Raw genomic sequence first — 21,312 nt, 5'->3', positions numbered from 1 at the left:
TGAAATAAAACAAATTAAATAACTGGCTTCACAAAATGACCACCATCACCTCAGCAGTCTTCTAATCACCACAACTACCATAACCACCATTCTAACAACCACAACCACCATACTAACAACCATACCCACCATTCCAACCACCACAACCACCATACCTTACAAGTGGCAAGCCGTCAACTCTTGGCCAGCCGAGTTGCCGAACCGCAGTAAATTGCCGTGTGTTTCGATAGAGCTTCAGTTACCCTCCGGCCGTCGTGGGGAGTGGACGCTCGCCGCTTTCTCTCCTATCACTCCGTCAGGTCCACACAGTGGGGTCGCTCGCTCTTGTCGCTCGCGTGCCGAAGCGCGACGTTCCCCACGGCCGGACTTGCAGTGCTGCTATTAGGCCAATGTGGACGTTCGTAAGCCCTCGGAGGATATAATTAAAGGCTACATATATTAATCTAATTACTTTTGAGGCGCAGTGCTTGGAATCTGGTGCTTTTGTGTCTTGCTTTTAAAAAAAGATTGAAAGTGTTTTGGTAAACCACTTTCTTGAGTAAACCCGACTGAAAGCTGGGGCAGTTAACGGTGTGTGTGTGTGTGTGTAAACCAAACAACCGTGAAGATATATAGATATATATAGATAGTGATGTTTTGATAGATGACTAAAGCTAGAAAATGTGATCAGTGATGTAAATTAGTGTGATACAGTCATGAGATGGCCCCAAAATGTGGCCCAGGGCCCCAAACATCCTTCTCAGACACCTCCTCAGAATATAGGTGAATTGCCTCGTTGGTTCTCGTTGCCTCGTTAAGGCGGACCAGCCCCTCAAAACACACGCTTTCTGGAGGCATGGCGGGTAGTGGGGCCAGGTCAAGCAGCAGTGGGTTAAGGGTGGGCCTCGGAGTGTGGGGGGCCGTGGTGGTGGGCCTCGGAGTGGGCTGGAGCATGAGGGTGTGGGCCATGGTGGCCCTCTTGGCCGTCTTGGCCCCGTCGGCGACCACCTCCTCCTCCTCCTCCGTCAACAAGCCGCAGCAAAATGGACTTGAAGAAAGTAAGTGTTGCTCTTACTCTTTTGAATCGTGTGTGTGTGTACTCACCTAGTTGTACTCACCTAGTTGTGTTTGCGGGGGTTGAGCTCTGGCTCTTTGGTCCCGCCTCTCAACCGTCAATCAACAGGTGTACAGATTCATGAGCCTATCGGGCTCTGTCATATCTACACTTGAAACTGTGTATGGAGTCAGCCTCCACCACATCACTTCCTAATGCATTCCATTTGTCAACCACTCTGACACTAAAAAAGTTCTTTCTAATATCTCTGTGGCTCATTTGGGCACTCAGTTTCCACCTGTGTCCCCTTGTGCGTGTTCCCCTTGTGTTAAATAGACTGTCTTTATCTACCCTATCAATCCCCTTCAGAATCTTGAATGTGGTGATCATGTCCCCCCTAACTCTTCTGTCTTCCAGCGAAGTGAGGTTTAATTCCCGTAGTCTCTCCTCGTAGCTCATACCTCTCAGCTCGGGTACTAGTCTGGTGGCAAACCTTTGAACATTTTCCAGTTTAGTCTTATCCTTGACTAGATATGGACTCCATGCTGGGGCTGCATACTCCAGGATTGGCCTGATTGTGTGTGTGTGTGTGTGTGTGTGTGTGTGTGTGTGTGTGTGTGTGTGTGTGTGTGTGTGTGTGTGTGTGTGTGTGTGTGCTGTTATCGCACGTAAGCTTATACTGTAATCCTTATCCTGTAATCCTTATTGTGTGCCCTTATCGCGTACAGATAACATTTAACGTTATCATGTATCCTTATTATGAACCCTTATCCTGTAACCCTTATCGTGTACCCTTGTCATGTACCGGGAATATGTACCTTTATCATGTACCGATATGATGTACCCTTATCATGTGCCGATAACATGTACCTTTAACATAAAAGCACAAAGATTAAGTTTCTTTAAAGCAAAAACAAAATGAAAACTAGGCCTAACCCTATTTTTCCTATAATTTTTTTTCCCTAACCCTATTTTTCCGTGTTGAAACCTTAAATACAGCCCCCCCCCCCCGTAGGCCTATCGTATTAGGCATGAGCGAGATCATTTATGATGATTATACAATGTGTGTATACTTGTTTAGCTGTAAACTTTCTTGTATTATCATGAGTGTGTTTACACTTGTTTAGTGTCGATAGGCCTATGTTTCATAGATATGAAGTACACGTAAGAAGCTATTTTATGTTTTTTTTTAGGCCTAGTGAAGGGGACACCTTTTTTTTATAGGATCTTAATTCATAGAATCTTAGGACCAAATCTTAATTTGGTTCTAAGAATTTCGATTTTTTTTGTCAAATTTGAATAAAAATGGACATTTTTATTTTGCGTCCGTTGTAAAATGTTAATTTGCAAATATGATTTGGATACTTAGGCCTATCCGTCCCTCTTCGTTGCTTTTTATTAACTCTTGGGTGTGTGTGTCCGGACCTGGATTAATATTTTTTTTTGGGGGGAGCACGTGTAAGCCTATGTTATGTTTCTGACAGGCGTGTAGGGTGCACGTGTAGGCCTACCGCTTTTTCTGGGGGTGCAGAGATAGGCCTATGGTATATTTTCGTGTGGCAAGATGAGGGGGGGGGATATAGTGGGTATACTAGTATTCGTGGGGTGAGTATCCTAGCATCCAGGGGGTGATTATCCTAGGATACAGTGGATGAGTATCCTAGGATGCAGGGGGTGGGTATCCTAGCATACAGGGGTGAGTATCCTAGGATACAGGGGGGTGAGTATCCTAGCATGCAAGGGGTGAGTATCCTAGCATGCAAGGGGTGAGTATCCTAGGATACATGGGGTGAGTATCCTAGCATACAGGGAGTGAGTATCCTAGCATACAGTGGGTGAATATCCTAGCATACAGTGGATGAGTATCCTAGGATACAGTGGATGAGTATCCTAGCATACACAAGGTGGGAATATCTCTTGCCATAAATCGTAATGTACACAATTATTAGGCGTTTGCCGCTAATATCTATGTCCAAGCTTAGTATCAAGCCTTGCAACAAAAGCTGAACCCTGTAGCTAAGCTTAGCAACGTACGTCGAACTTGTAACTAATCTTAGCAGCCATGTATGTGTAGCTAAGGCGATCAACATCATCCGAACATGTCACTAAGTTTAGCAACACAAGTCGAGCATGTAATTAAGCTCAGCAATATTCCGCAACGCACAGTTTACTACACTTCACTTGAAGATTTTATTCCGTAATTTGTGGCTATTGCAACACCTTGGGCCATTAGCAGTCAGCTCTGGCGGGTGGGCTCTGTGTAGCCTAGCGGTCACCAAACAGCAATATCCCTCGAATACTGTGGTACGTGGACTGATGCAGGCATATTTTGTAACTATTCTGTATCGAGGTGGAACAATTGTAACTACCCGTATGGGCCAATAGGCCTTCTGCAGTTGCCTTTGTTCTTATTCTGTGCCTGAGGTGGAACAATTATATATATACGCTAAATTAGGCCTGGCGTATATAAATCCTAGGCCAGGATTTTTGTTAATTTACACCTAAATTAGGCTAGGTTAGGTTAGGTTAGGTTAGGTTAGGTTAGGTTAGGTTAGGCTAGGTTATATTTATAGTTCCCCTGTTTTTTTTTCTTTTTTTTTAACGCCCTTTAGTGTTCCAGTTGTGCACAATTATTATTTTTTAGGGAGGTACACAATCCATGTTTTCTGCATTTTATCTGTAGTAGCCAGAGGTACTGTTTTTTGGGGAGGTACTGGTGGATTATCTCGAATGATGAGATGTGTTGCCTAAATACTGTTCCTAGGACGTGTGTTCGCTCACAGGATACGTGGCAATGGCCAGTAAGCTCATTTTTCATATATATATATATATATATATATATATATATATATATATATATATATATATATATATATATATATATATATATATATATATATATGTCGTACCTAGTAGCCAGAACGCACTTCTCAGCCTACTATGCAAGGCCCGATTTGCTTAATAAGCCAAGTTTTCATGAATTAATTGTTTTTTGACTACCTAACCTACCTAACCTAACCTAACCTAACTTTTTCGGCTACCTAACCAAGCCTAACCTATAAAGATAGGTTAGGTTAGGTTAGGTAGGGTTGGTTAGGTTCGGTCATATATCTACGTTAATTTTAACTCAAATAAATAAAAATTGACCTCATACATAATGAAATGGGAAGCTTTATCATTTCATAAGAAAAAAATTAGAAAAAATATATTAATTCAGGAAAACTTGGCTTATTAGGCAAATCGGGCCTTGCATAGTAGGCCAAAAAGTGAGTTCTGGCTACTAGGTACGACATATATATATATATATATATATATATATATATATATATATATATATATATATATATATGTCGTACCTAGTAGCCAAAACGCACTTATATATATATATATATATGTGTGTGTGTGTGTGTGTGTGTGTGTGTGTGTGTGTGTGTGTGGTGTGTGTGTGTGTGTGTGTGTGTGTGTGTGTGTGTGTGTGTGTGTGTGTGTGGTGTGTGTGTGTGTGTGTGTGTGTGTGTGTGGTGTGTGTGTGTGTGTGTGTGTGTGTGTGTGTGTGTGTGTGTGTAAACAACGAAATATAAACACGTGATTAAAAATGTGACAGTGTCAGACCACGGAGGAAGAATTGAAACAAGAATTTCCTTAAGTACTTTCGTATATTAATACATCTTCAGAACGAGGAGACTCCTTCTGAAGATGGATTAATATACGAAAGTACTTAAGGAAATTCCTGTTTCAATTCTTCCTCCGTGGTCTGACACTGAAAATCATTAGGCTTCTCTCAAAGATCATATGGCCTTATTGTTTTATCTATTATAGTCTATTATACCCCATTTGTTAATTGGTTAATTACACGTTCCTGGAAATATTTGAAATAATATTTCAAATTAAATATTTTGTTAGCATGAGCCTAGTTAGTTGAAAGTCCGCAAGCTAGAACTGCAGTATTTCTATTCAAGAATCTCTTAGAATTGCGTGCACGCTATATGTGTGTGCATTGAAAGATATTGTGCGTTAATAGAAACTCAAAGTATTAGAAATTGTTGAAAGTGACAGTGTGCAGCGCTATATAGCCTATTGCCAACACATGTTGCAAGTTATTGAAGCTTTCGGGAGGTATGATCGTAAGAAATGGCTTTGTTTCTTGCAAAGGAGAACGGGTATCTTGTAGTGGCATCTCTTTGTTTGGTCGTTTGTTCTTGAGAGAGGCAGGAACTTGGCGAGGAACTCAGTCGAGTGGAATGCATTTTTGTGAAACTTTGTGGAGTACACACAATACAGTCTCGTATCTTCCTGTGTGATGGTGAGTGGATGTACGGCATCCAATACACTGTCTTTGGGTCAAGTTCACTATCTTTGGGTCAAGTTCACTATCTTTGGGTCAAGTTCACTATCTTTGGGTCAAGTTCACTATCTTTGGGTCAAGTTTACTATCTGGGTCAAGTTCACTATCTTTGGGTCAAGTTCACTATCTTTGGGTCAAGTTCACTATCTTTGGGTCAAGTTCACTATCTTTGGGTCAAGTTCACTATCTTTGGGTCAAGTTCACTATCTTTGGGTCAAGTTCACTATCTTTGGGTCAAGTTCACTATCTGGGTCAAGTTCACTATCTTTGGGTCAAGTTCACTATCTGGGTCAAGTTCACTATCTTTGGGTCAAGTTCACTATCTGGGTCAAGTTCACTATCTTTGGGTCAAGTTCACTATCTGGGTCAAGTTCACTAAGTTTACCACTCGTTTTTATTATTATTATTATTATTATTATTATTATTATTATTATTATTATTATTTTGAAACTTATAATTACTATTTATATATTTTTTTTCTTTATTTTATTTATTGACGTTTCATTTTTATGATTATCTGAAAACTATCTCGTCGTATTTAATAGACACGAAAAATATTTATTGATTTTTTGTATTAAATAATATATAATATAAGATTCATATTTACATCAATTTAGAAGGGAAAATTCTACATTTATATATATATTTTATAGGATTCTCAGTTATTAGGTATATGCTAAATAAAAAAATAACATTTTATTTTGAAGAAAGTTATTTACATTTTATGTAATACGAAATCCTATTAAAGTTTGTTCCTATATTTTTCTTTATCTATATTGCAGTTTTTTATTTAGTAATTTATGTATTGTATTTCAGTTTGAGATAAAGTATCTATTTATATTTTAGTATCTTACGAATACCAGTATTTTATAAATGTATAATGAAAGGGGAGGATTAGGTTTTCTATATTTTAGAATAGGCCTACGTCGTATTATGGATAGAATAGTTTGTATTAACTATTGAATAGTTATATTCAATATAAATTGAATAAAATTTGAATAGTTTGTATTATGGATAGAATAGGCCTATAAGGCTTCTACCATGGTCTCGGAGGGTGTTCTGTTAGACAGAGAGAGACAGTAGATGTCACTTGTAGATAGACAGGTGTCCTGATGTACAGACAGATGTCCAGACATACAGAGATGTCCTGCCGTACAGTCAGATGTCCTGACGTACAGACAGATGTCCTGGCGTACAGACAGTTGTCCTGGCGTACAGACAGATGTCCTGATGTACAGACAGATGTCCTTGATGTACAGGCAGATGTCCTGGTGTACAGACAGATGTCCTGATGTACAGACAGATGTCCTTGATGTATAGACAGATGTCCTGATGTACAGACAGATGTCCTGATGTACAGACAGACGTCCTGATGAACAGACAGATGTCCTGACGTACACACAGGTGTCCTGGTGTTCAGACAGATGTCCTGACGTACAGACAGATGTCCTGACGTACAGACAGATGTCCTGATGTACCGACAGATGTCCTGACGTACAGACAGATGTCCTGACGTACAGACAGATGTCCTGACGTACAGACAGATGTCCTGACGTACAGACAGATGTCCTGACGTACACACAGGTGTCCTGGTGTTCAGAAAGATGTCCTGACGTACAGACAGATATCCTGACGTACAGACAGATGTCCTGACGTACAGACAGATGTCCTGACGTACAGACAGATGTCCTGATGTACAGACAGATGTCCTGACGTACAGACAGATGTCCTGACGTACAGACAGATGTCCTGACGTACAGACAGATGTCCTGACGTACAGACAGATGTCCTGACGTACAGACAGATGTCCTGACGTACAGACAGATGTCCTGACGTACAGACAGATGTCCTGACGTACAGACAGATGTCCTGACGTACAGACAGATGTCCTGACGTACAGACAGATGTCCTGACGTACAGACAGATGTCCTGACGTACAGACAGATGTCCTGACGTACAGACAGATATCCTGACGTACAGACAGATGTCCTGATGTACAGACAGATGTCCTGACGTACAGACAGATGTCCTTGATGTACAGACAGATGTCCTGGCGTACAGACAGTTGTCCTGGCGTACAGACAGTTGTCCTGGCGTACAGACAGACGTCCTGATGTACAGACAGATGTCCTGACGTACAGACAGATGTCCTGACGTACAGACAGATGTTCTGACGTACAGACAGATGTCCTTGATGTACAGACAGATGTCCTGGCGTACAGACAGTTGTCCTGGCGTACAGACAGACGTCCTGATGTACAGACAGATGTCCTGACGTACAGACAGATGTCCTGACGTACAGACAGATGTCCTGACGTACAGACAGATGTCCTGACGTACAGACAGATATCCTGACGTACAGACAGATGTCCTGATGTACAGACAGATGTCCTGACGTACAGACAGATGTCCTTGATGTACAGACAGATGTCCTGGCGTACAGACAGTTGTCCTGGCGTACAGACAGACGTCCTGATGTACAGACAGATGTCCTGACGTACAGACAGATGTCCTGACGTACAGACAGATGTCCTGATGTACAGACAGATGTCCTGACGTACAGACAGATGTCCTGACGTACAGACAGATGTCCTGACGTACAGACAGATGTCCTGACGTACAGACAGATATCCTGACGTACAGACAGATGACCGATGAACCGGCAAAAACCTAAAACGAGGATAATCTAAAGGCAAGACGGAATAAAAAAAACAAAAGCACACACAATAACCATGGGGTCGTTAAGAATAAAATCTTGTGTTTGAGGAAGTTGACGACTCACTGACACGCGAAGCACGAAGAAGAAAATGGAAGAAAAAGAATAAAGTGATTACCGGTCATTAATTAAATTCTGGGGGGGGGGGCGGGGGGAAGGGGGTGCGGATAGTGTGTGTGAACACGTTTAGGTGTGCTTGCGGGGGTTGAGCTTTGGTTCTTTGGTCCCGCCTCTCAACTGTTAATCTACTGGTGTATAGATTCCTGAGCCTATTGGGTTCTGTTATATCTACATTTGAAACTGTGTATGGAGTCAGCCTCCACCACATCACTGTTTAATGCATTCCATTTACTAACTACTCTGACATTGTAAAAGTTCTTTCTACTGTCCCTGTGGTTCATTTGGGTACTCAGCTTCCACCTGTGTCCCCTTGTGTGTGTGCCACCCGTGTTAAATAATTCATCCTTGTCCACCCTGTCAATTCCCCTGATAATTTTGTATGTGGTGATCATGTCTCCCCGGGCTCTTCTGTCTTCCAGTGACTTGAGGTGCAGTTCACGTAGCCTTTCTTCGTAACTCATGCCTCTTAGTTCTGGGACTAGCCTAGTGGCATATCTCTGAACTTTTTCAGCTTCGTCTTGTGCTTGACAAGGTACGGGCGTCATGCTGGGGCTGCATACTCCAGGATTGGTCTTACATACGTGGTATACAAGGTTCTGAATGATTCCTTACACAGGTTCCTGAAGTCAGTTCTGATGTTAGCCAGCCTCGCATACGTCGCAGATGTTATTCTTTTTTATGTGGGCTTATGAGAAAGGTTTGGCGTGATATCAACTCCTAGATCTTTCAAACTGTCCGTTTCGTGAATGACTTCATCTCCCATTCGGTATCCTGTGTCTAGCTTCCTGTTTCTTCTGCCTAGTTTCATTACCTTACTTTAAGATGATTGATTTTAATAAACTTTGGTTGAACCACCTCCAACACCAACACACTATAGTATCTTTTCATAGTCAACATTCTCAATTACCACCATCCTCATCATCATTTTAACAATCACCATCACTTGAACCTTATATTTACTTGGGTTGAACTTTAGTAGCCATTTGTTTTACCATTCCTTCAGTTTGTTTAGGTCAAGTTGTAGCCTCCAATTATTCTACTGTATGTGTGTGTACTCACCTAGTTGTGCTTGCGGGGGTTGAGCTCTTTGGTCCCGCCTCTCAACCGTCAATCAACAGGGAGTTGATTGACGGAGACAATCCATTTTCTTCTTCTTGTTTGTGTGTGTGTGTGTGTGTGTGTGTGTGTGTGTGTGTGTGTGTGTGTACTCACCTAGTTGTACTCACCTAGTTGTGTCTGCAGGATCGAGCATTGACTCTTGGATCCCGCCTTTCGAGCATCGGTTGTTTACAGCAATGACTCCTGTCCCATTTCCCTATCATACCTGGTTTTAAAATTATGAATAGTATTTGCTTCCACAACCTGTTCCTGAAGTGCATTCCATTTTCCCACTACTCTCACGCTAAAAGAAAACTTCCTAACATCTCTGTGACTCATCTGAGTTTCAAGCTTCCATCCATGTCCCCTCGTTCTGTTACTATTCCGTGTGAACATTTCGTCTATGTCCACTCTGTCAATCCCTCTGAGTATCTTATACGTTCCAATCATGTCCCCCCTCTCCCTTCTTCTTTCTAGTGTCGTAAGGCACAGTTCCCTCAGGCGTTCCTCATACCCCATCCCTCGTAGCTCTGGGACGAGTCTCGTTGCAAACCTCTGAACCTTTCCCAGTTTCATTATATGCTTCTTCAGATGGGGACTCCATGATGAGGCGGCATACTCTAAGACTGGCCTCACGTAGGCAGTGTAAAGCGCCCTAAATGCCTCCTTACTTAGGTTTCTGAATGATGTTCTAACTTTTGCCAGTGTAGAGTACGCTGCTGTCGTTATCCTATTTATATGTGCCTCAGGAGATAGATTAGGTGTTACGTCCACCCCCAGGTCTCTTTCTCGCGTCGTTACAGGTAGGCTGTTCCCCTTCATTGTGTACTGTCTCTTTGGTCTCCTATCTCCTAGTCCCATTTCCATAACTTTACATTTGCTAGTGTTGAATTCCAGTAGCCATTTCTCTGACCATCTCTGCAACCTGTTCAGGTCCTCTTGGAGGATCCTGCAATCCTCATCTGTCACAACAACTGTGTGTGTGTGTGTGTGTGTGTGTGTGTGTGTGTGTGTGTGTGTGTGTGTGTGTGTGTGTGTGTGTGCGTGTGTGCGTGCGTGTGTACGCTTACCTGTCAGTGCCTCCGGGAAAGGTGGTGATGGTTATGGTGTTGGGGGGGTGGTGGTAGGCGGTGATTGTAGTGGTGAAAGTGATGGTGATAGTTAAAATGATGGTGATGATGATGGTGGTAATTGATAATGGTGCTCAACAGGGAGAGACCATACATAGTGTGTTAGTGTTTGTGGTGGTGCTGGTTGATCAGTGGCTGGTAGTTACGTTCTGAACGTGTAGTTCCTTGTGGCCTTTTGATGTTAATAATCCCCGACGGTTGTGGTAGTTGTTATGGTTAATTATGCTTGTTATAAGTAGCCAAAGGATACCTGATCAAACAGGCTGTGACTCATACGTCAGGCTGCGAGCAACCGCGTCCAACAGCCTGGTTGATCAGTCCGGCAACGAAGAAGCCTGGTCGACGACCGGGCCGCGGGGACGCTAAGCCCCGGAAGCACCTCAAGGTAACCTCAAGGTAAGGTATGTTGTTAGTGGCTGTGGTGTGACTGACAGTAATTATGGCGGAAATAATTCTGGCCCCGCTGCTGTTAATATGAATTTAAAATAGAATAATAAACCTAAAATAAATCAAACAATATCTATAGCCAGAGACTAAAACACAAGAGGGAGGACAGCTACGATTCCCACAATCTCTACAACAATCAGATACCGCAAATGGGCCAAAAAAGGGCCCCTTTATGAGGAGACATTCCACTCTTCCCTTGATATTGCAAATGGACCTAAAAAGGGCCCATTTATGAGGAGACATTCCACTCTTCCCTTGATATTGCAAATGGACTGGAAGGAACGCCACATCAAGATCCAGGAAAAAAAAAGCACAAATGGAATGAAAAAGCTCCTGGAATACTGAGGTTAAATCGTGACGCAAGAAATATTTGCCTTGGACGACTGCGTTCGTTGGTGTTCTCTAGTTCAGTGAAAGAATGTCTTAACTCAACTGGAACTCTGTGATGGGTATTACCTTATGACACTGGAGGATTAAATGTGAGTCCTGCTTCGGGAAATATACAATGTGAGAATTCTTATGAGTTGGTTGTTGGTGTTGTTGTTTAAGATTTGCTACCTGGAACAAAATGTTCCAAGTAGCACGGGCTATGGTGAGCCCGGTGTAGGGGCTTACAGCCTATAACAACCTCTGGAGGGTTATTAAGGCCACCACAATACTGACTAACCTGCAAGTATCCTTTAGTCCTGAACATTGGACTAAGGTAAACTCTCAGTAATATATATATATATATATATATATATATATATATATATATATATATATATATATATATATATATATATATATATATTTATATATATATATATATATATATATATATATATATATATATATATATATATATATATATATATATATATGTCGTACCTAGTAGCCAGAACTCACTTCTCAGCCTACTATTCAAGGCCCGATTTGCCTAATAAGCCAAGTTTTCCTGAATTAATATATTTACTATAATTTTTTTCTCATGAAATGATAAAGCAACCCTTTTCTCTATGTATGAGGTCAATTTTTTTTATTGGAGTTAAAATTAACGTAGATATATCACCGAACCTAACCAGCCCTACCTAACCTAACCTAACCTATATTTATAGGTAAGGTTAGGTTAGGTAGCCAAAAAAAGCTAGGTTAGGTTAGGTTAGGTAGGTTAGGTAGACGAAAAAACATTAATTCATGAAAACTTGGCTTATTAGGCAAATCGGGCCTTGAATAGTAGGCTGAGAAGTGCGTTCTGGCTATTAGGTACGACATATATATATATATATATATATATATATATATATATATATATATATATATATATATATATATATATATATATATATATATATATATATATATATATATATATATATTGCCCATGTGAAAGGCAGAACGATGCCCAATTTTTATGCAGATTTATTTGTATTAATGATTTCAATTGGTTACCGATAAAATTGTAGACAAATTGTTATTATGTATATACTTCATTGTGAACATAATCATTATAATATACACAATTTTGGGTCGATGATAATAATTATTATACGTATTATACCACAAATAATTATAGGCGTAATTATTACATCAATTATCATGATTTGTATTATCAGCCAAAATAATGGGTAGACAGGGCTTCGGATTCGTAGTCCTGAGGTTCCGGGTTCGATCCCCGGTGGAGGCGGAGACAAATTTGGCAAAATGTTTCTTTTACCCCTGATACCTAGCAGTAAATAGGTACCTGGGAGTTAGACAGCTGGTACGGGCTGCTTCCTGGGAGGCCTGGTCGAGGACCGGGCCGCGGGGACACTAAGCCCCGAAATCATCTCAAGATAACCTCAAGAAGATAACGTGATGTATCACGGAGAATACATGTGCCTGGGAATAATACACCCAGCGCATAGTTTCGAATCCGCATCATAGCTCCTACGGATTTTCATGTTTTGTTATCTTTAGTAGTAATACTCGGATATTTCTGTGGTAGAGCTGAAAGTCGAGTGGATTTTGTTTTGGATGGGAGATCCTTTTTGATCCACGTTATATCTGGCCGTGTTTCGTGAGTTGGATAATCCGCTCGAAGCTTCAGAAGGTGGATTCGATTTTAAGCCTGGCTGGATTCGATATATATATGTATGTGTAAATAGCTTTAGATGAGTTAAGAGTCAATAGAATTCCTTCCCAAACATTCATTGTAAATTGGGTGGCAGTTCTTAGCGTTTCTTCCTCAACTCTCATTGTAAATTGGGTTCGTAGCCTCAAGTTTCCAGCAAATTCGTGTCTCCAGTGATCGGGAAAATATGACTGGTTCTACACCATGTATATGTCTTACCCCTCCTGCTGGCTCTCAGTGTTCCAGATAATGGCTGGAAATGGACTGGAATCCTTGACTGCACTTGAGTTCTTGGTACGACAGTCTTGCGGTCGCCGCCGGGCTGAAAAAAAAAAACGTTTTGGATTCCAGTGGGGGAACAAATTTACTGCTAGGCTGTCCCGCGTTCTGACTTTCTTTATTCCGTGATTTTGTTGCCAGTTGGCTGGAATCCTCGAATCCCTTCCAGGGCCAGTCCATTTGTGTTGTCGCTGGTGCCGTTGTTAGTGGACTGGAAGGAGAAGAAACGCACTTATCGTTCAAGTCGGCTTATAGCACCGTGCTGGGGATGCTAAACTTGAAGCCGATCAGCACAGTTTTCCTGTTTACGTGGGAGTTTTCGACAGCTTGGGGAGGTGGGTGCTAGGCTTGGCTAACAGTTGGGGGAGGAGGTCCTAGGCTAGGGCTGGGTGTCCTAGGCTAGGGCTGGGTGTCCTAGGCTAGAGCTAGGTGTCCTAGACAAGAGTCTGGTGGGCTCAAGAGTGGCGTTGTTCCAGGGCTAATAAAAGCACTGTGGCTGGAGGGAGTTGTGTACTGGACTAGCGTATTTCACATTCTTTTTTGATATGCAAATACAAATGACATTTCTGGAAAGCTTTTAAGGTTTGTGCAGGACATGTTTATCTTTTATATTTCTATATGTCTGTCTCCCGTCTCTTGTCTCTCGGTGTCTCTGTCTTACTCTGTCTCTCTTGTTAACCTTCGATATAATTGAATTCGAGATAATATAATCTAATATGTAGAAAGCCTCTCGCAAAACTGGAACTTTGTATATTAGGCTTTAGCTGGAAATAACACTATTTAAGGTAGATTGCGATAGAGGAGACTAATGATCATTGCGATAGGTACTTTAAGTGTGAGATAGGTACTCTTAAAGTGTGTGACAGGCACTCTTAAGTATGCCACAGGTACTCTTAAGTGCATTAGGTAGACTGCGGAGATGGCACTCAAAAGATAGTTGGCAGGTGTTTAGATGGGACAGATGCCTCTTTAAAGGTTTAGTAACAATAAAGGAATATTGTGTGTGAGGGAGAAAGCAGTGGATTGTAAGGGGTGGAAAAACGGCGCCCTCACCCCGACCACTTGGCGCATAGGAGGCTCGAACGCCGACCTGCAAGAAGCGAAGCCGTCTCTAAACCGACCAGTCCAAGTGGATGGGCTCATTTGCTAAATCTGCTCTAGATTTTCCAGCTTGTCGTATTCTATTCCAGAACGTTTACCAAATCGGGTTTGAAAAGTCTTTTTGATCCAGCGAATTAAATGCAATTTGTGCAAGTCTGAACCCTAATGAGTGAGGATCTAAATGACTAGGCCTAATCAGAAGCCTCATGGAAAACGAATCTAGGCCTAAAGAGCAAAGGGGGGCTGGACATTGGCTTCTTGGATTTATGGATCATCTATTTTTTTTGGGGGGGGGGGGCAGAGAAAGCCTAAGAAAATCCTGATTCGACGAGCGTCAAATCTGAAATAGGTTAGGCCTAACCAGATGCGTATGGATCTAAACGCACTAACCAAACCCTAACAAGGCCTATATTAGCCAATTAGCCCCATCTCCCCCCCCCCCCCTAGGAAGCGCCCGAGTTGCAGGAACACGAGAGCAATGGAAACCTGCAGTAGGCCTATAGACCGACACAGGTCAGCTCCTATTTATACCCGCCCCAAACTCACATTACGCGTCTAACCTGCGCTTGAAACAATCCGTCCGGAGCGCCCCGCCTCCCTCGACTATAAGATGTCAGTTTTGACTCTAGTACCGGCTTGGGCAGGTTCATTGGTGACTCCTGGGCCAAGTGGACACGATCTCTTGCGAGCGATCCTCTTTTCTTGCGAGCGATCCTCTTGCGAGAGATCCTCTTTTCTTGCGGGCGATCCTCTTGCGAGAGATCCTCTTTTCTTGCGGGCGATCCTCTTGTCTTGCGAGAGTCTTACTTCTTAAAGTATCCTTGTTGGACCTGTCTACAAGTAGGCCTGGTCGAGGACCGGGCCGCGGGGACACTAAAGCCCCGAAATCATCTTAAGATAACCTCAAGAAGTATTAGAACTCTCCCGTTATCGGAAGTGTCGGCAAGATGACAGCAGACTCTTGCTGACAGTACCAATCCGGTGGAACGAGCCTTAGAGCAGTCGCTTGAGTGGTTGATTCATCTTGCGTTGATCCCGGGGATCAAGCTCCCCGCGGCCCGGTTTTAGACTAGGCCTCTTCCTCTTCCTCCTGCTGTTCCATCGTCTTAAGGATCCCTACGGCGTCTGGGCCGTCCTGAACAAGGGAGGGGGGAAGGGGGGAATTGCGGCCCTAATTGTTCACGAGAAAGGATTTCCAGAAGAACTTCAACTATCGGATTAGCCAAACTGCAACTTGCAAGGGAACTTGTGTGTAATACTGATAATCCGCTTAGAGTGCAACATCGGCAGACCGCTTAGAGTGCAACATCGGCCAGACCGCTTAGAGTGCAACATCGGCCAGACCGCTTAGAGTGCAACTTCGGTAGACCGCTTAGAGTGCAACTTCGGCAGACCGCTTAGAGTGCAACATCGGCAGACCGCTTAGAGTGCAACATCGGCAGACCGCTTAGAGTGCAACATCGGCCAGACCGCTTAGAGTGCAACTTCGACAGACCGCTTAGAGTGCAACTTCGGCAGACTGCTTAGAGTGCAACTTCGGCAGACCGCTTAGAGTGCAACATCGGCCAACCCGCTTAGAGTGCAACTTCGACAGACCGCTTAGAGTGCAACTTCGGCAGACTGCTTAGAGTGCAACTTCGGCAGACCGCTTAGAGTGCAACATCGGCCAACCCGCTTAGAGTGCAACTTCGGCAGACCGCTTAGAGTGCAACATCGGCCAACCCGCTTAGAGTGCATGGCATGGGTAACTCGCTAATCAATAACACCAGTTCCGAGACTGAAGAGTTTCGTAGTGTACACAAAGACTGAGGCGTAATTAAGACTTAGTTAGCTTAACTGTTGTGACGAAGTCCAATGTTAGCACACTTTGCTAATCTGAAAATATCAATAGCCTATTGCTATAATAATAGCAATAATCTGAAAATATCAATAGCCTATTGCTATAATAATAGCAATAATCTGAAAATATCAAAATATTTGCGCTTTTTACAATATTGAAAACTTAATTCAAGGTGTTACGCAAGAGTCATTCAGTGGCATGCCTTTTATTTTTTTTTGTTTGAAAAGTTATTTTAATGTTATAAGTGAGATTCGATATGAAGGGGCATTTATAGGGCTTTATTGATACATTGTAAATGCTTAAAAGGGCTCAGTCTTGTGTCAATGGTCGTCGAGGAGAGCTTTAAATGTTCTTTGATGTCTTAGAATGTTAATGATGAACTCTTTGATTAGGGACAGAAACTTGGTGCCCCTTGAAGGCTGCCCTGATGTCCAGTACTGCCATTAAGGGTGCTAATACTACCCCCTTTCCCTTCCCTACCGCGTGCTCCCTAACCCCCCCCCCCTCTTGTCTACCCCCACCTGTCTCCTTAACCCCCCCTCCTCCTTTGTCTACCCTCCCATGCCTTACATACACCCCCCCTTGGTTACCTTAACATTTTCGAGGTAAGGGTGATGGGTAGGAAGAGGGGCAGGATACCCTACCCTAACCCAAGAACCACACAGTGCTACCCTCTTACCCTACACATACCCCCCCCCCTCCACGGCTACACCCTGCCCTACCCTAGGCAACGCCATGCACCCCCAACCTTACCCATGTTTACCCACTGCAACCTAACCATGGGGTGCACTCCCCCCCAACCCCCCGACCCCCATCCTCAGCGCTACTCTAAGTACTACATTCGTCAAGGCATTACGTCACTCTCATCTTTCTTAACGATGCAATTAGCCACGAACGACATCGTTGTCCCTATAAACAAGAGAGAGAGAGGTGGGAGGGGAGATTGGGGAGGGGAGATTGGGGAGGGGAGATGGGGGAGGGGGGTCGTAATTAGATGAAGATTTTATAACCCATTTCTCAGGTCTTTTGTTCGGTAAAGGTATTTAGGTAGTGGGTGTAAGCCTACTGCTAGCACGTAGCAAGTAGGCCTACTGCTTGGTAGGCCTACTGAGATAGGCAGCAGACATTCGTAATGATTATATGTTTTTGGGTAATGAATGTAGGTACGGATGTAATTAGTTCTGACTGGCCCTTACTAGGGTTCAATGGCCACACCGTTAAATGGCCACACCTCCGTTCAATGGCCACACCTTCGTTCAATGGCCACACCTCCGTTCAATGGTCTCACCTTCGTTCAATGGTCTCACCTTCGTTCAGTGGTCTCACCTCCGTTCAATGGCCACACCTTCGTTCAATGGCCACACCTTCGTTCAATGGCCACACCTTCGTTCAATGGCCACACCTTCGTTCAATGGTCTCACCTTCGTTCAATGGCCACACCTTCGTTCAATGGCCACACCTTCGTTCAATGGTCTCACCTTCGTTCAATGGTCTCACCTTCGTTCAATGGCCTCACCTTCGTTCAATGGCCACTCCTTCGTTCAATGGCCACACCTCCGTTCAATGGCCACACCTTCGTTCAATGGCCACACCTTCGTTCAATGGCCACACCTTCGTTCAATGGCCACACCTCCGTTCAATGGCCACACCTTCGTTCAATGGCCTCACCTCCGTTCAATGGCCACACCTCCGTTCAATGGCCACACCTCCGTTCAATGGCCTCACCTCCGTTCAATGGCCACACCTCCGTTCAATGGCCTCACCTCCGTTCAATGGCCACACCTGCGTTCAATGGCCTCACCTCCGTTCAATGGCCACACCTCCGTTCAATGGCCTCACCTCCGTTCAATGGCCACTCCTCCGTTCAATGGCCACTCCTCCGTTCAATGGCCACACCTCCGTTCAATGGCCACACCTCCGTTCAATGGCCTCACCTCCGTTCAATGGCCACACCTCCGTTCAATGGCCTCACCTCCGTTCAATGGCCACACCTCCGTTCAATGGCCTCACCTCCGTTCAATGGCCACACCTCCGTTCAATGGCTCGTAGACTAAAAATCGACGGCTTTAAACCTGAATTACTTTGAGGACTATTAAGAATAACAAAACACACACACACACACACACACACACACACACACACACACACACACACACACACACACACACACACACACACACTGAACTGCATCTCACGTCGCTGGAAGACAGAAGAGCCCGGGGAGATATGATCACCACATACAAAATTCTCAGGGCAATTGACAGGGTAGACAAGAATGGATTATTTAACACTGGCGGGACGCGAACAAGGGGAGACAGGTGGAAACTGAGTACCCACATGAGCCACAGAGACATTAGAAAGAACGTTTTCAATGTCAGAGTAGTTAGTAAATAGAATGCATATGAGCGCAGTATGATATGGTAGAGCCCAGTAGGCTCAGGAATCTGTACACCAGTTGATTGACAGTTGAGAGGCGGGACCAAAGAGCCAAAGCTCATCCCCTGCAAGTACAACAAGGTGTGTACACATACACACATCGCTCGGGGACCTGTGGCTGAGTGGACAGCGCTCGGTACTCGTCATCCTAGTGACCGGGGGTTCGATCCCCGACATGGCGAAAACAAATGGGCAGAGTTTCTTTCACCCCTGATTGCACGTGTTCACCTAGCAGTAAATAGGTACCTGGGAGTTAGACAGCTGCTACGGGCTGCTTCCTGGGGGGGGGGGGAGAAACACCTGTTCCCACAGGTACAGGTGTGTGAACCTCCCCCCACACGTGCTGAGGGGGGAGGCTTCCCCCCAGGTGTCCACATGGGTGAAATATTATAATCCTGACAGGAAAAATATGTTTCACATATTCATAAATATGTTTCACATATTCATGACACTATGAATATGTATATATCCATGATAATATATGTGTAAATAGAGCCAGACTGACAAGCCAAATTTTCCTAAAATATAAAAAAAAAAAAATCAAATATTTTCTCCCATGGAATGATAAAGTTTTTCGATTATTACTTTTTTTTTAGTCAAAACTAACATAAAAATGGGAGAAAACCTTAACAAAATCTGCCCCTAACTACCTAACCTATCATATCCTAACTTAATTTAATCTAACTTAACCAAATTTAACGTAATTTAAGTTTTTAATAAATATATATATATATATATATATATATATATATATATATATATATATATATATATATATATATTATCGTTGTCAAGAATTAACCAATTTGGAAGTAACTATGTGTAATTAATGAAATTGCTCTGCCTGTTAAGCAAATTGAGCGTTGCTTATTAGGCCAAGTAGTTTGGATATAGATATTATAACTGTCGAATACATGAATTCATCACATTATCAAATTTTTTTTTAATGTATCCGAATAAAAAATATTATTGAATTTTATTTTGAAAAAAAAAATACATTAGAACTGTATAAACTCGCACACACTAGATAATTTATAATGTATTGATGAAGTATAATACATTAACTGTGGCCGCCTCACCCTGCAACTTGTAATCAAGATGCAGAGCGTCCAAGAACTTATGCAAGAGGCAAGACTTGCATTAAAATATGTTAACACAGTAAATCTGGGCTCTAATCCGGGGCTCTAAAGTTAGTTAACGAGGCGCTCTGTCGTTGGTATGTTTAGTGGAGCACAGGAGAGTGAGAGAGAGAGAGAGAGAGAGAGAGAGAGAGAGAGAGAGAGAGAGAGAGAGAGAGAGAGAGAGAGAGAGAGAGAGAGAGATTGGGGGATGGAACAAGGGCATGCCTAATTGGACGTATTAATTAGTTAAGCGCGGACAAATGATTATATTTGACAGTTGACGTAGGCCTTATTGAAGCGTTCCTGCCATTACCGTTAATGTTCCTTGTCATAGGCCTACGATTATAGGCCTAGCGCTGACGAAGCCGAACAAATGAACCTTAATTCTAAAATGTCCTGAGGGAAAAAGTATTAGTAAGACTTTTAATTTGTAAAATACAAGATTTTTTTGTGGACAGGTGTTGTGTAGTGGGTGTTGTAGACAGGTGTTGTAGGTGGAAGGTGTTGTCAACAGGTGGGATGGCCCCATCAGATACACTCTGTGCAGCTGTTGTTTATCACGCAGATCTGTGCACGTGTTGTACACGTGTTCTGCACGTGTTGTACACGTGTTCTGCACGTGTTCTGCACGTGTTCTGGTGATGGACGATAATTTGCATACTGGCTTGGGACTTCTGCAGATACAGTTATCGATTTGACATGTTAAATACTAGGTGAATTATTTATAATCATTAATAATATAATAAATGATAATTAATTATCATCAAACGGAGATTATATATCTCCGAGGAACATATATATTATATATATATATATATATATATATACACCAAGGAACCGTCCTGTTCCACTCACACCTCGTTTGATGGTTTATATCCCACAGAGAGCAACAAGATCCATTACATATCACGTTCCTCTTCCATGGTATAGCCTCTTCCAGAGACATGCTTCTATTCCATAAGACTAGTTATATATGATATCTCAGCATGATGCAATATCCGTTATATTTTCATGGTGGTGGTGGTGTTGACTGGAAGGTGTGGCACTCTGCATGTTATTACCAGGGGCGTGGCACTCTATATCAGTGCCAGGGTGTGGCAATATGCATTACTGTCAGGTGTGGCACTCTCTACCTTCGTACGTGGGTGTGGCACTCTCTACCTTCGTACGTGGGTGTGGCACTCTCTACCTTCGTACGTGGGTGTGGCACTCTCTACCTTCGTACGTGGGTGTGGCACTCTCTACCTTCGTACGTGGGTGTGGCACTCTCTACCTTCGTACGTGGGTGTGGCACTCTCTACCTTCGCACGTGGGTGTGGCACTCTCTACCTTCGCACGTGGGTGTGGCACTCTCTACCTTCGTACGTGGGTGTGGCACTCTCTACCTTCGTACGTGGGTGTGGCACTCTCTACCTTCGCACGTGGGTGTGGCACTCTCTACCTTCGTACGTGGGTGTGGCACTCTCTACCTTCGTACGTGGGTGTGGCACTCTCTACCTTTGTACGTGGGTGTGGCACTCTCTACCTTCGTACGTGGGTGTGGCACTCTCTACC

General features: G+C 43.2%; 1 protein-coding gene across 3 annotated transcripts in view; it reads left to right on the top strand.

The window, feature by feature from the left end:
• The first annotated feature begins 255 nt into the window (after positions 1-255).
• Positions 256-21,312, top strand: part of LOC123763553 (nephrin) — a 420,310-nt gene continuing 399,253 nt past the window's right edge. For all 3 annotated transcript variants that reach the window (XM_069304620.1, XM_069304619.1, XM_069304621.1), the window contains exon 1: positions 256-1,037. In XM_069304620.1, coding sequence (XP_069160721.1) covers positions 836-1,037 — 202 coding nt within the window. In that variant the 5' untranslated portion in view covers positions 256-835. The remainder of the gene's footprint in view (positions 1,038-21,312) is intronic.

The sequence above is a fragment of the Procambarus clarkii genome, chromosome 52 (genome assembly GCF_040958095.1).
Source record: "Procambarus clarkii isolate CNS0578487 chromosome 52, FALCON_Pclarkii_2.0, whole genome shotgun sequence".
Classification (NCBI taxonomy): Eukaryota; Metazoa; Arthropoda; class Malacostraca; order Decapoda; family Cambaridae; genus Procambarus; species Procambarus clarkii.
Note: the sequence above shows the minus strand (reverse complement) of the source record. Positions and strands in the feature narration are given on the sequence as shown.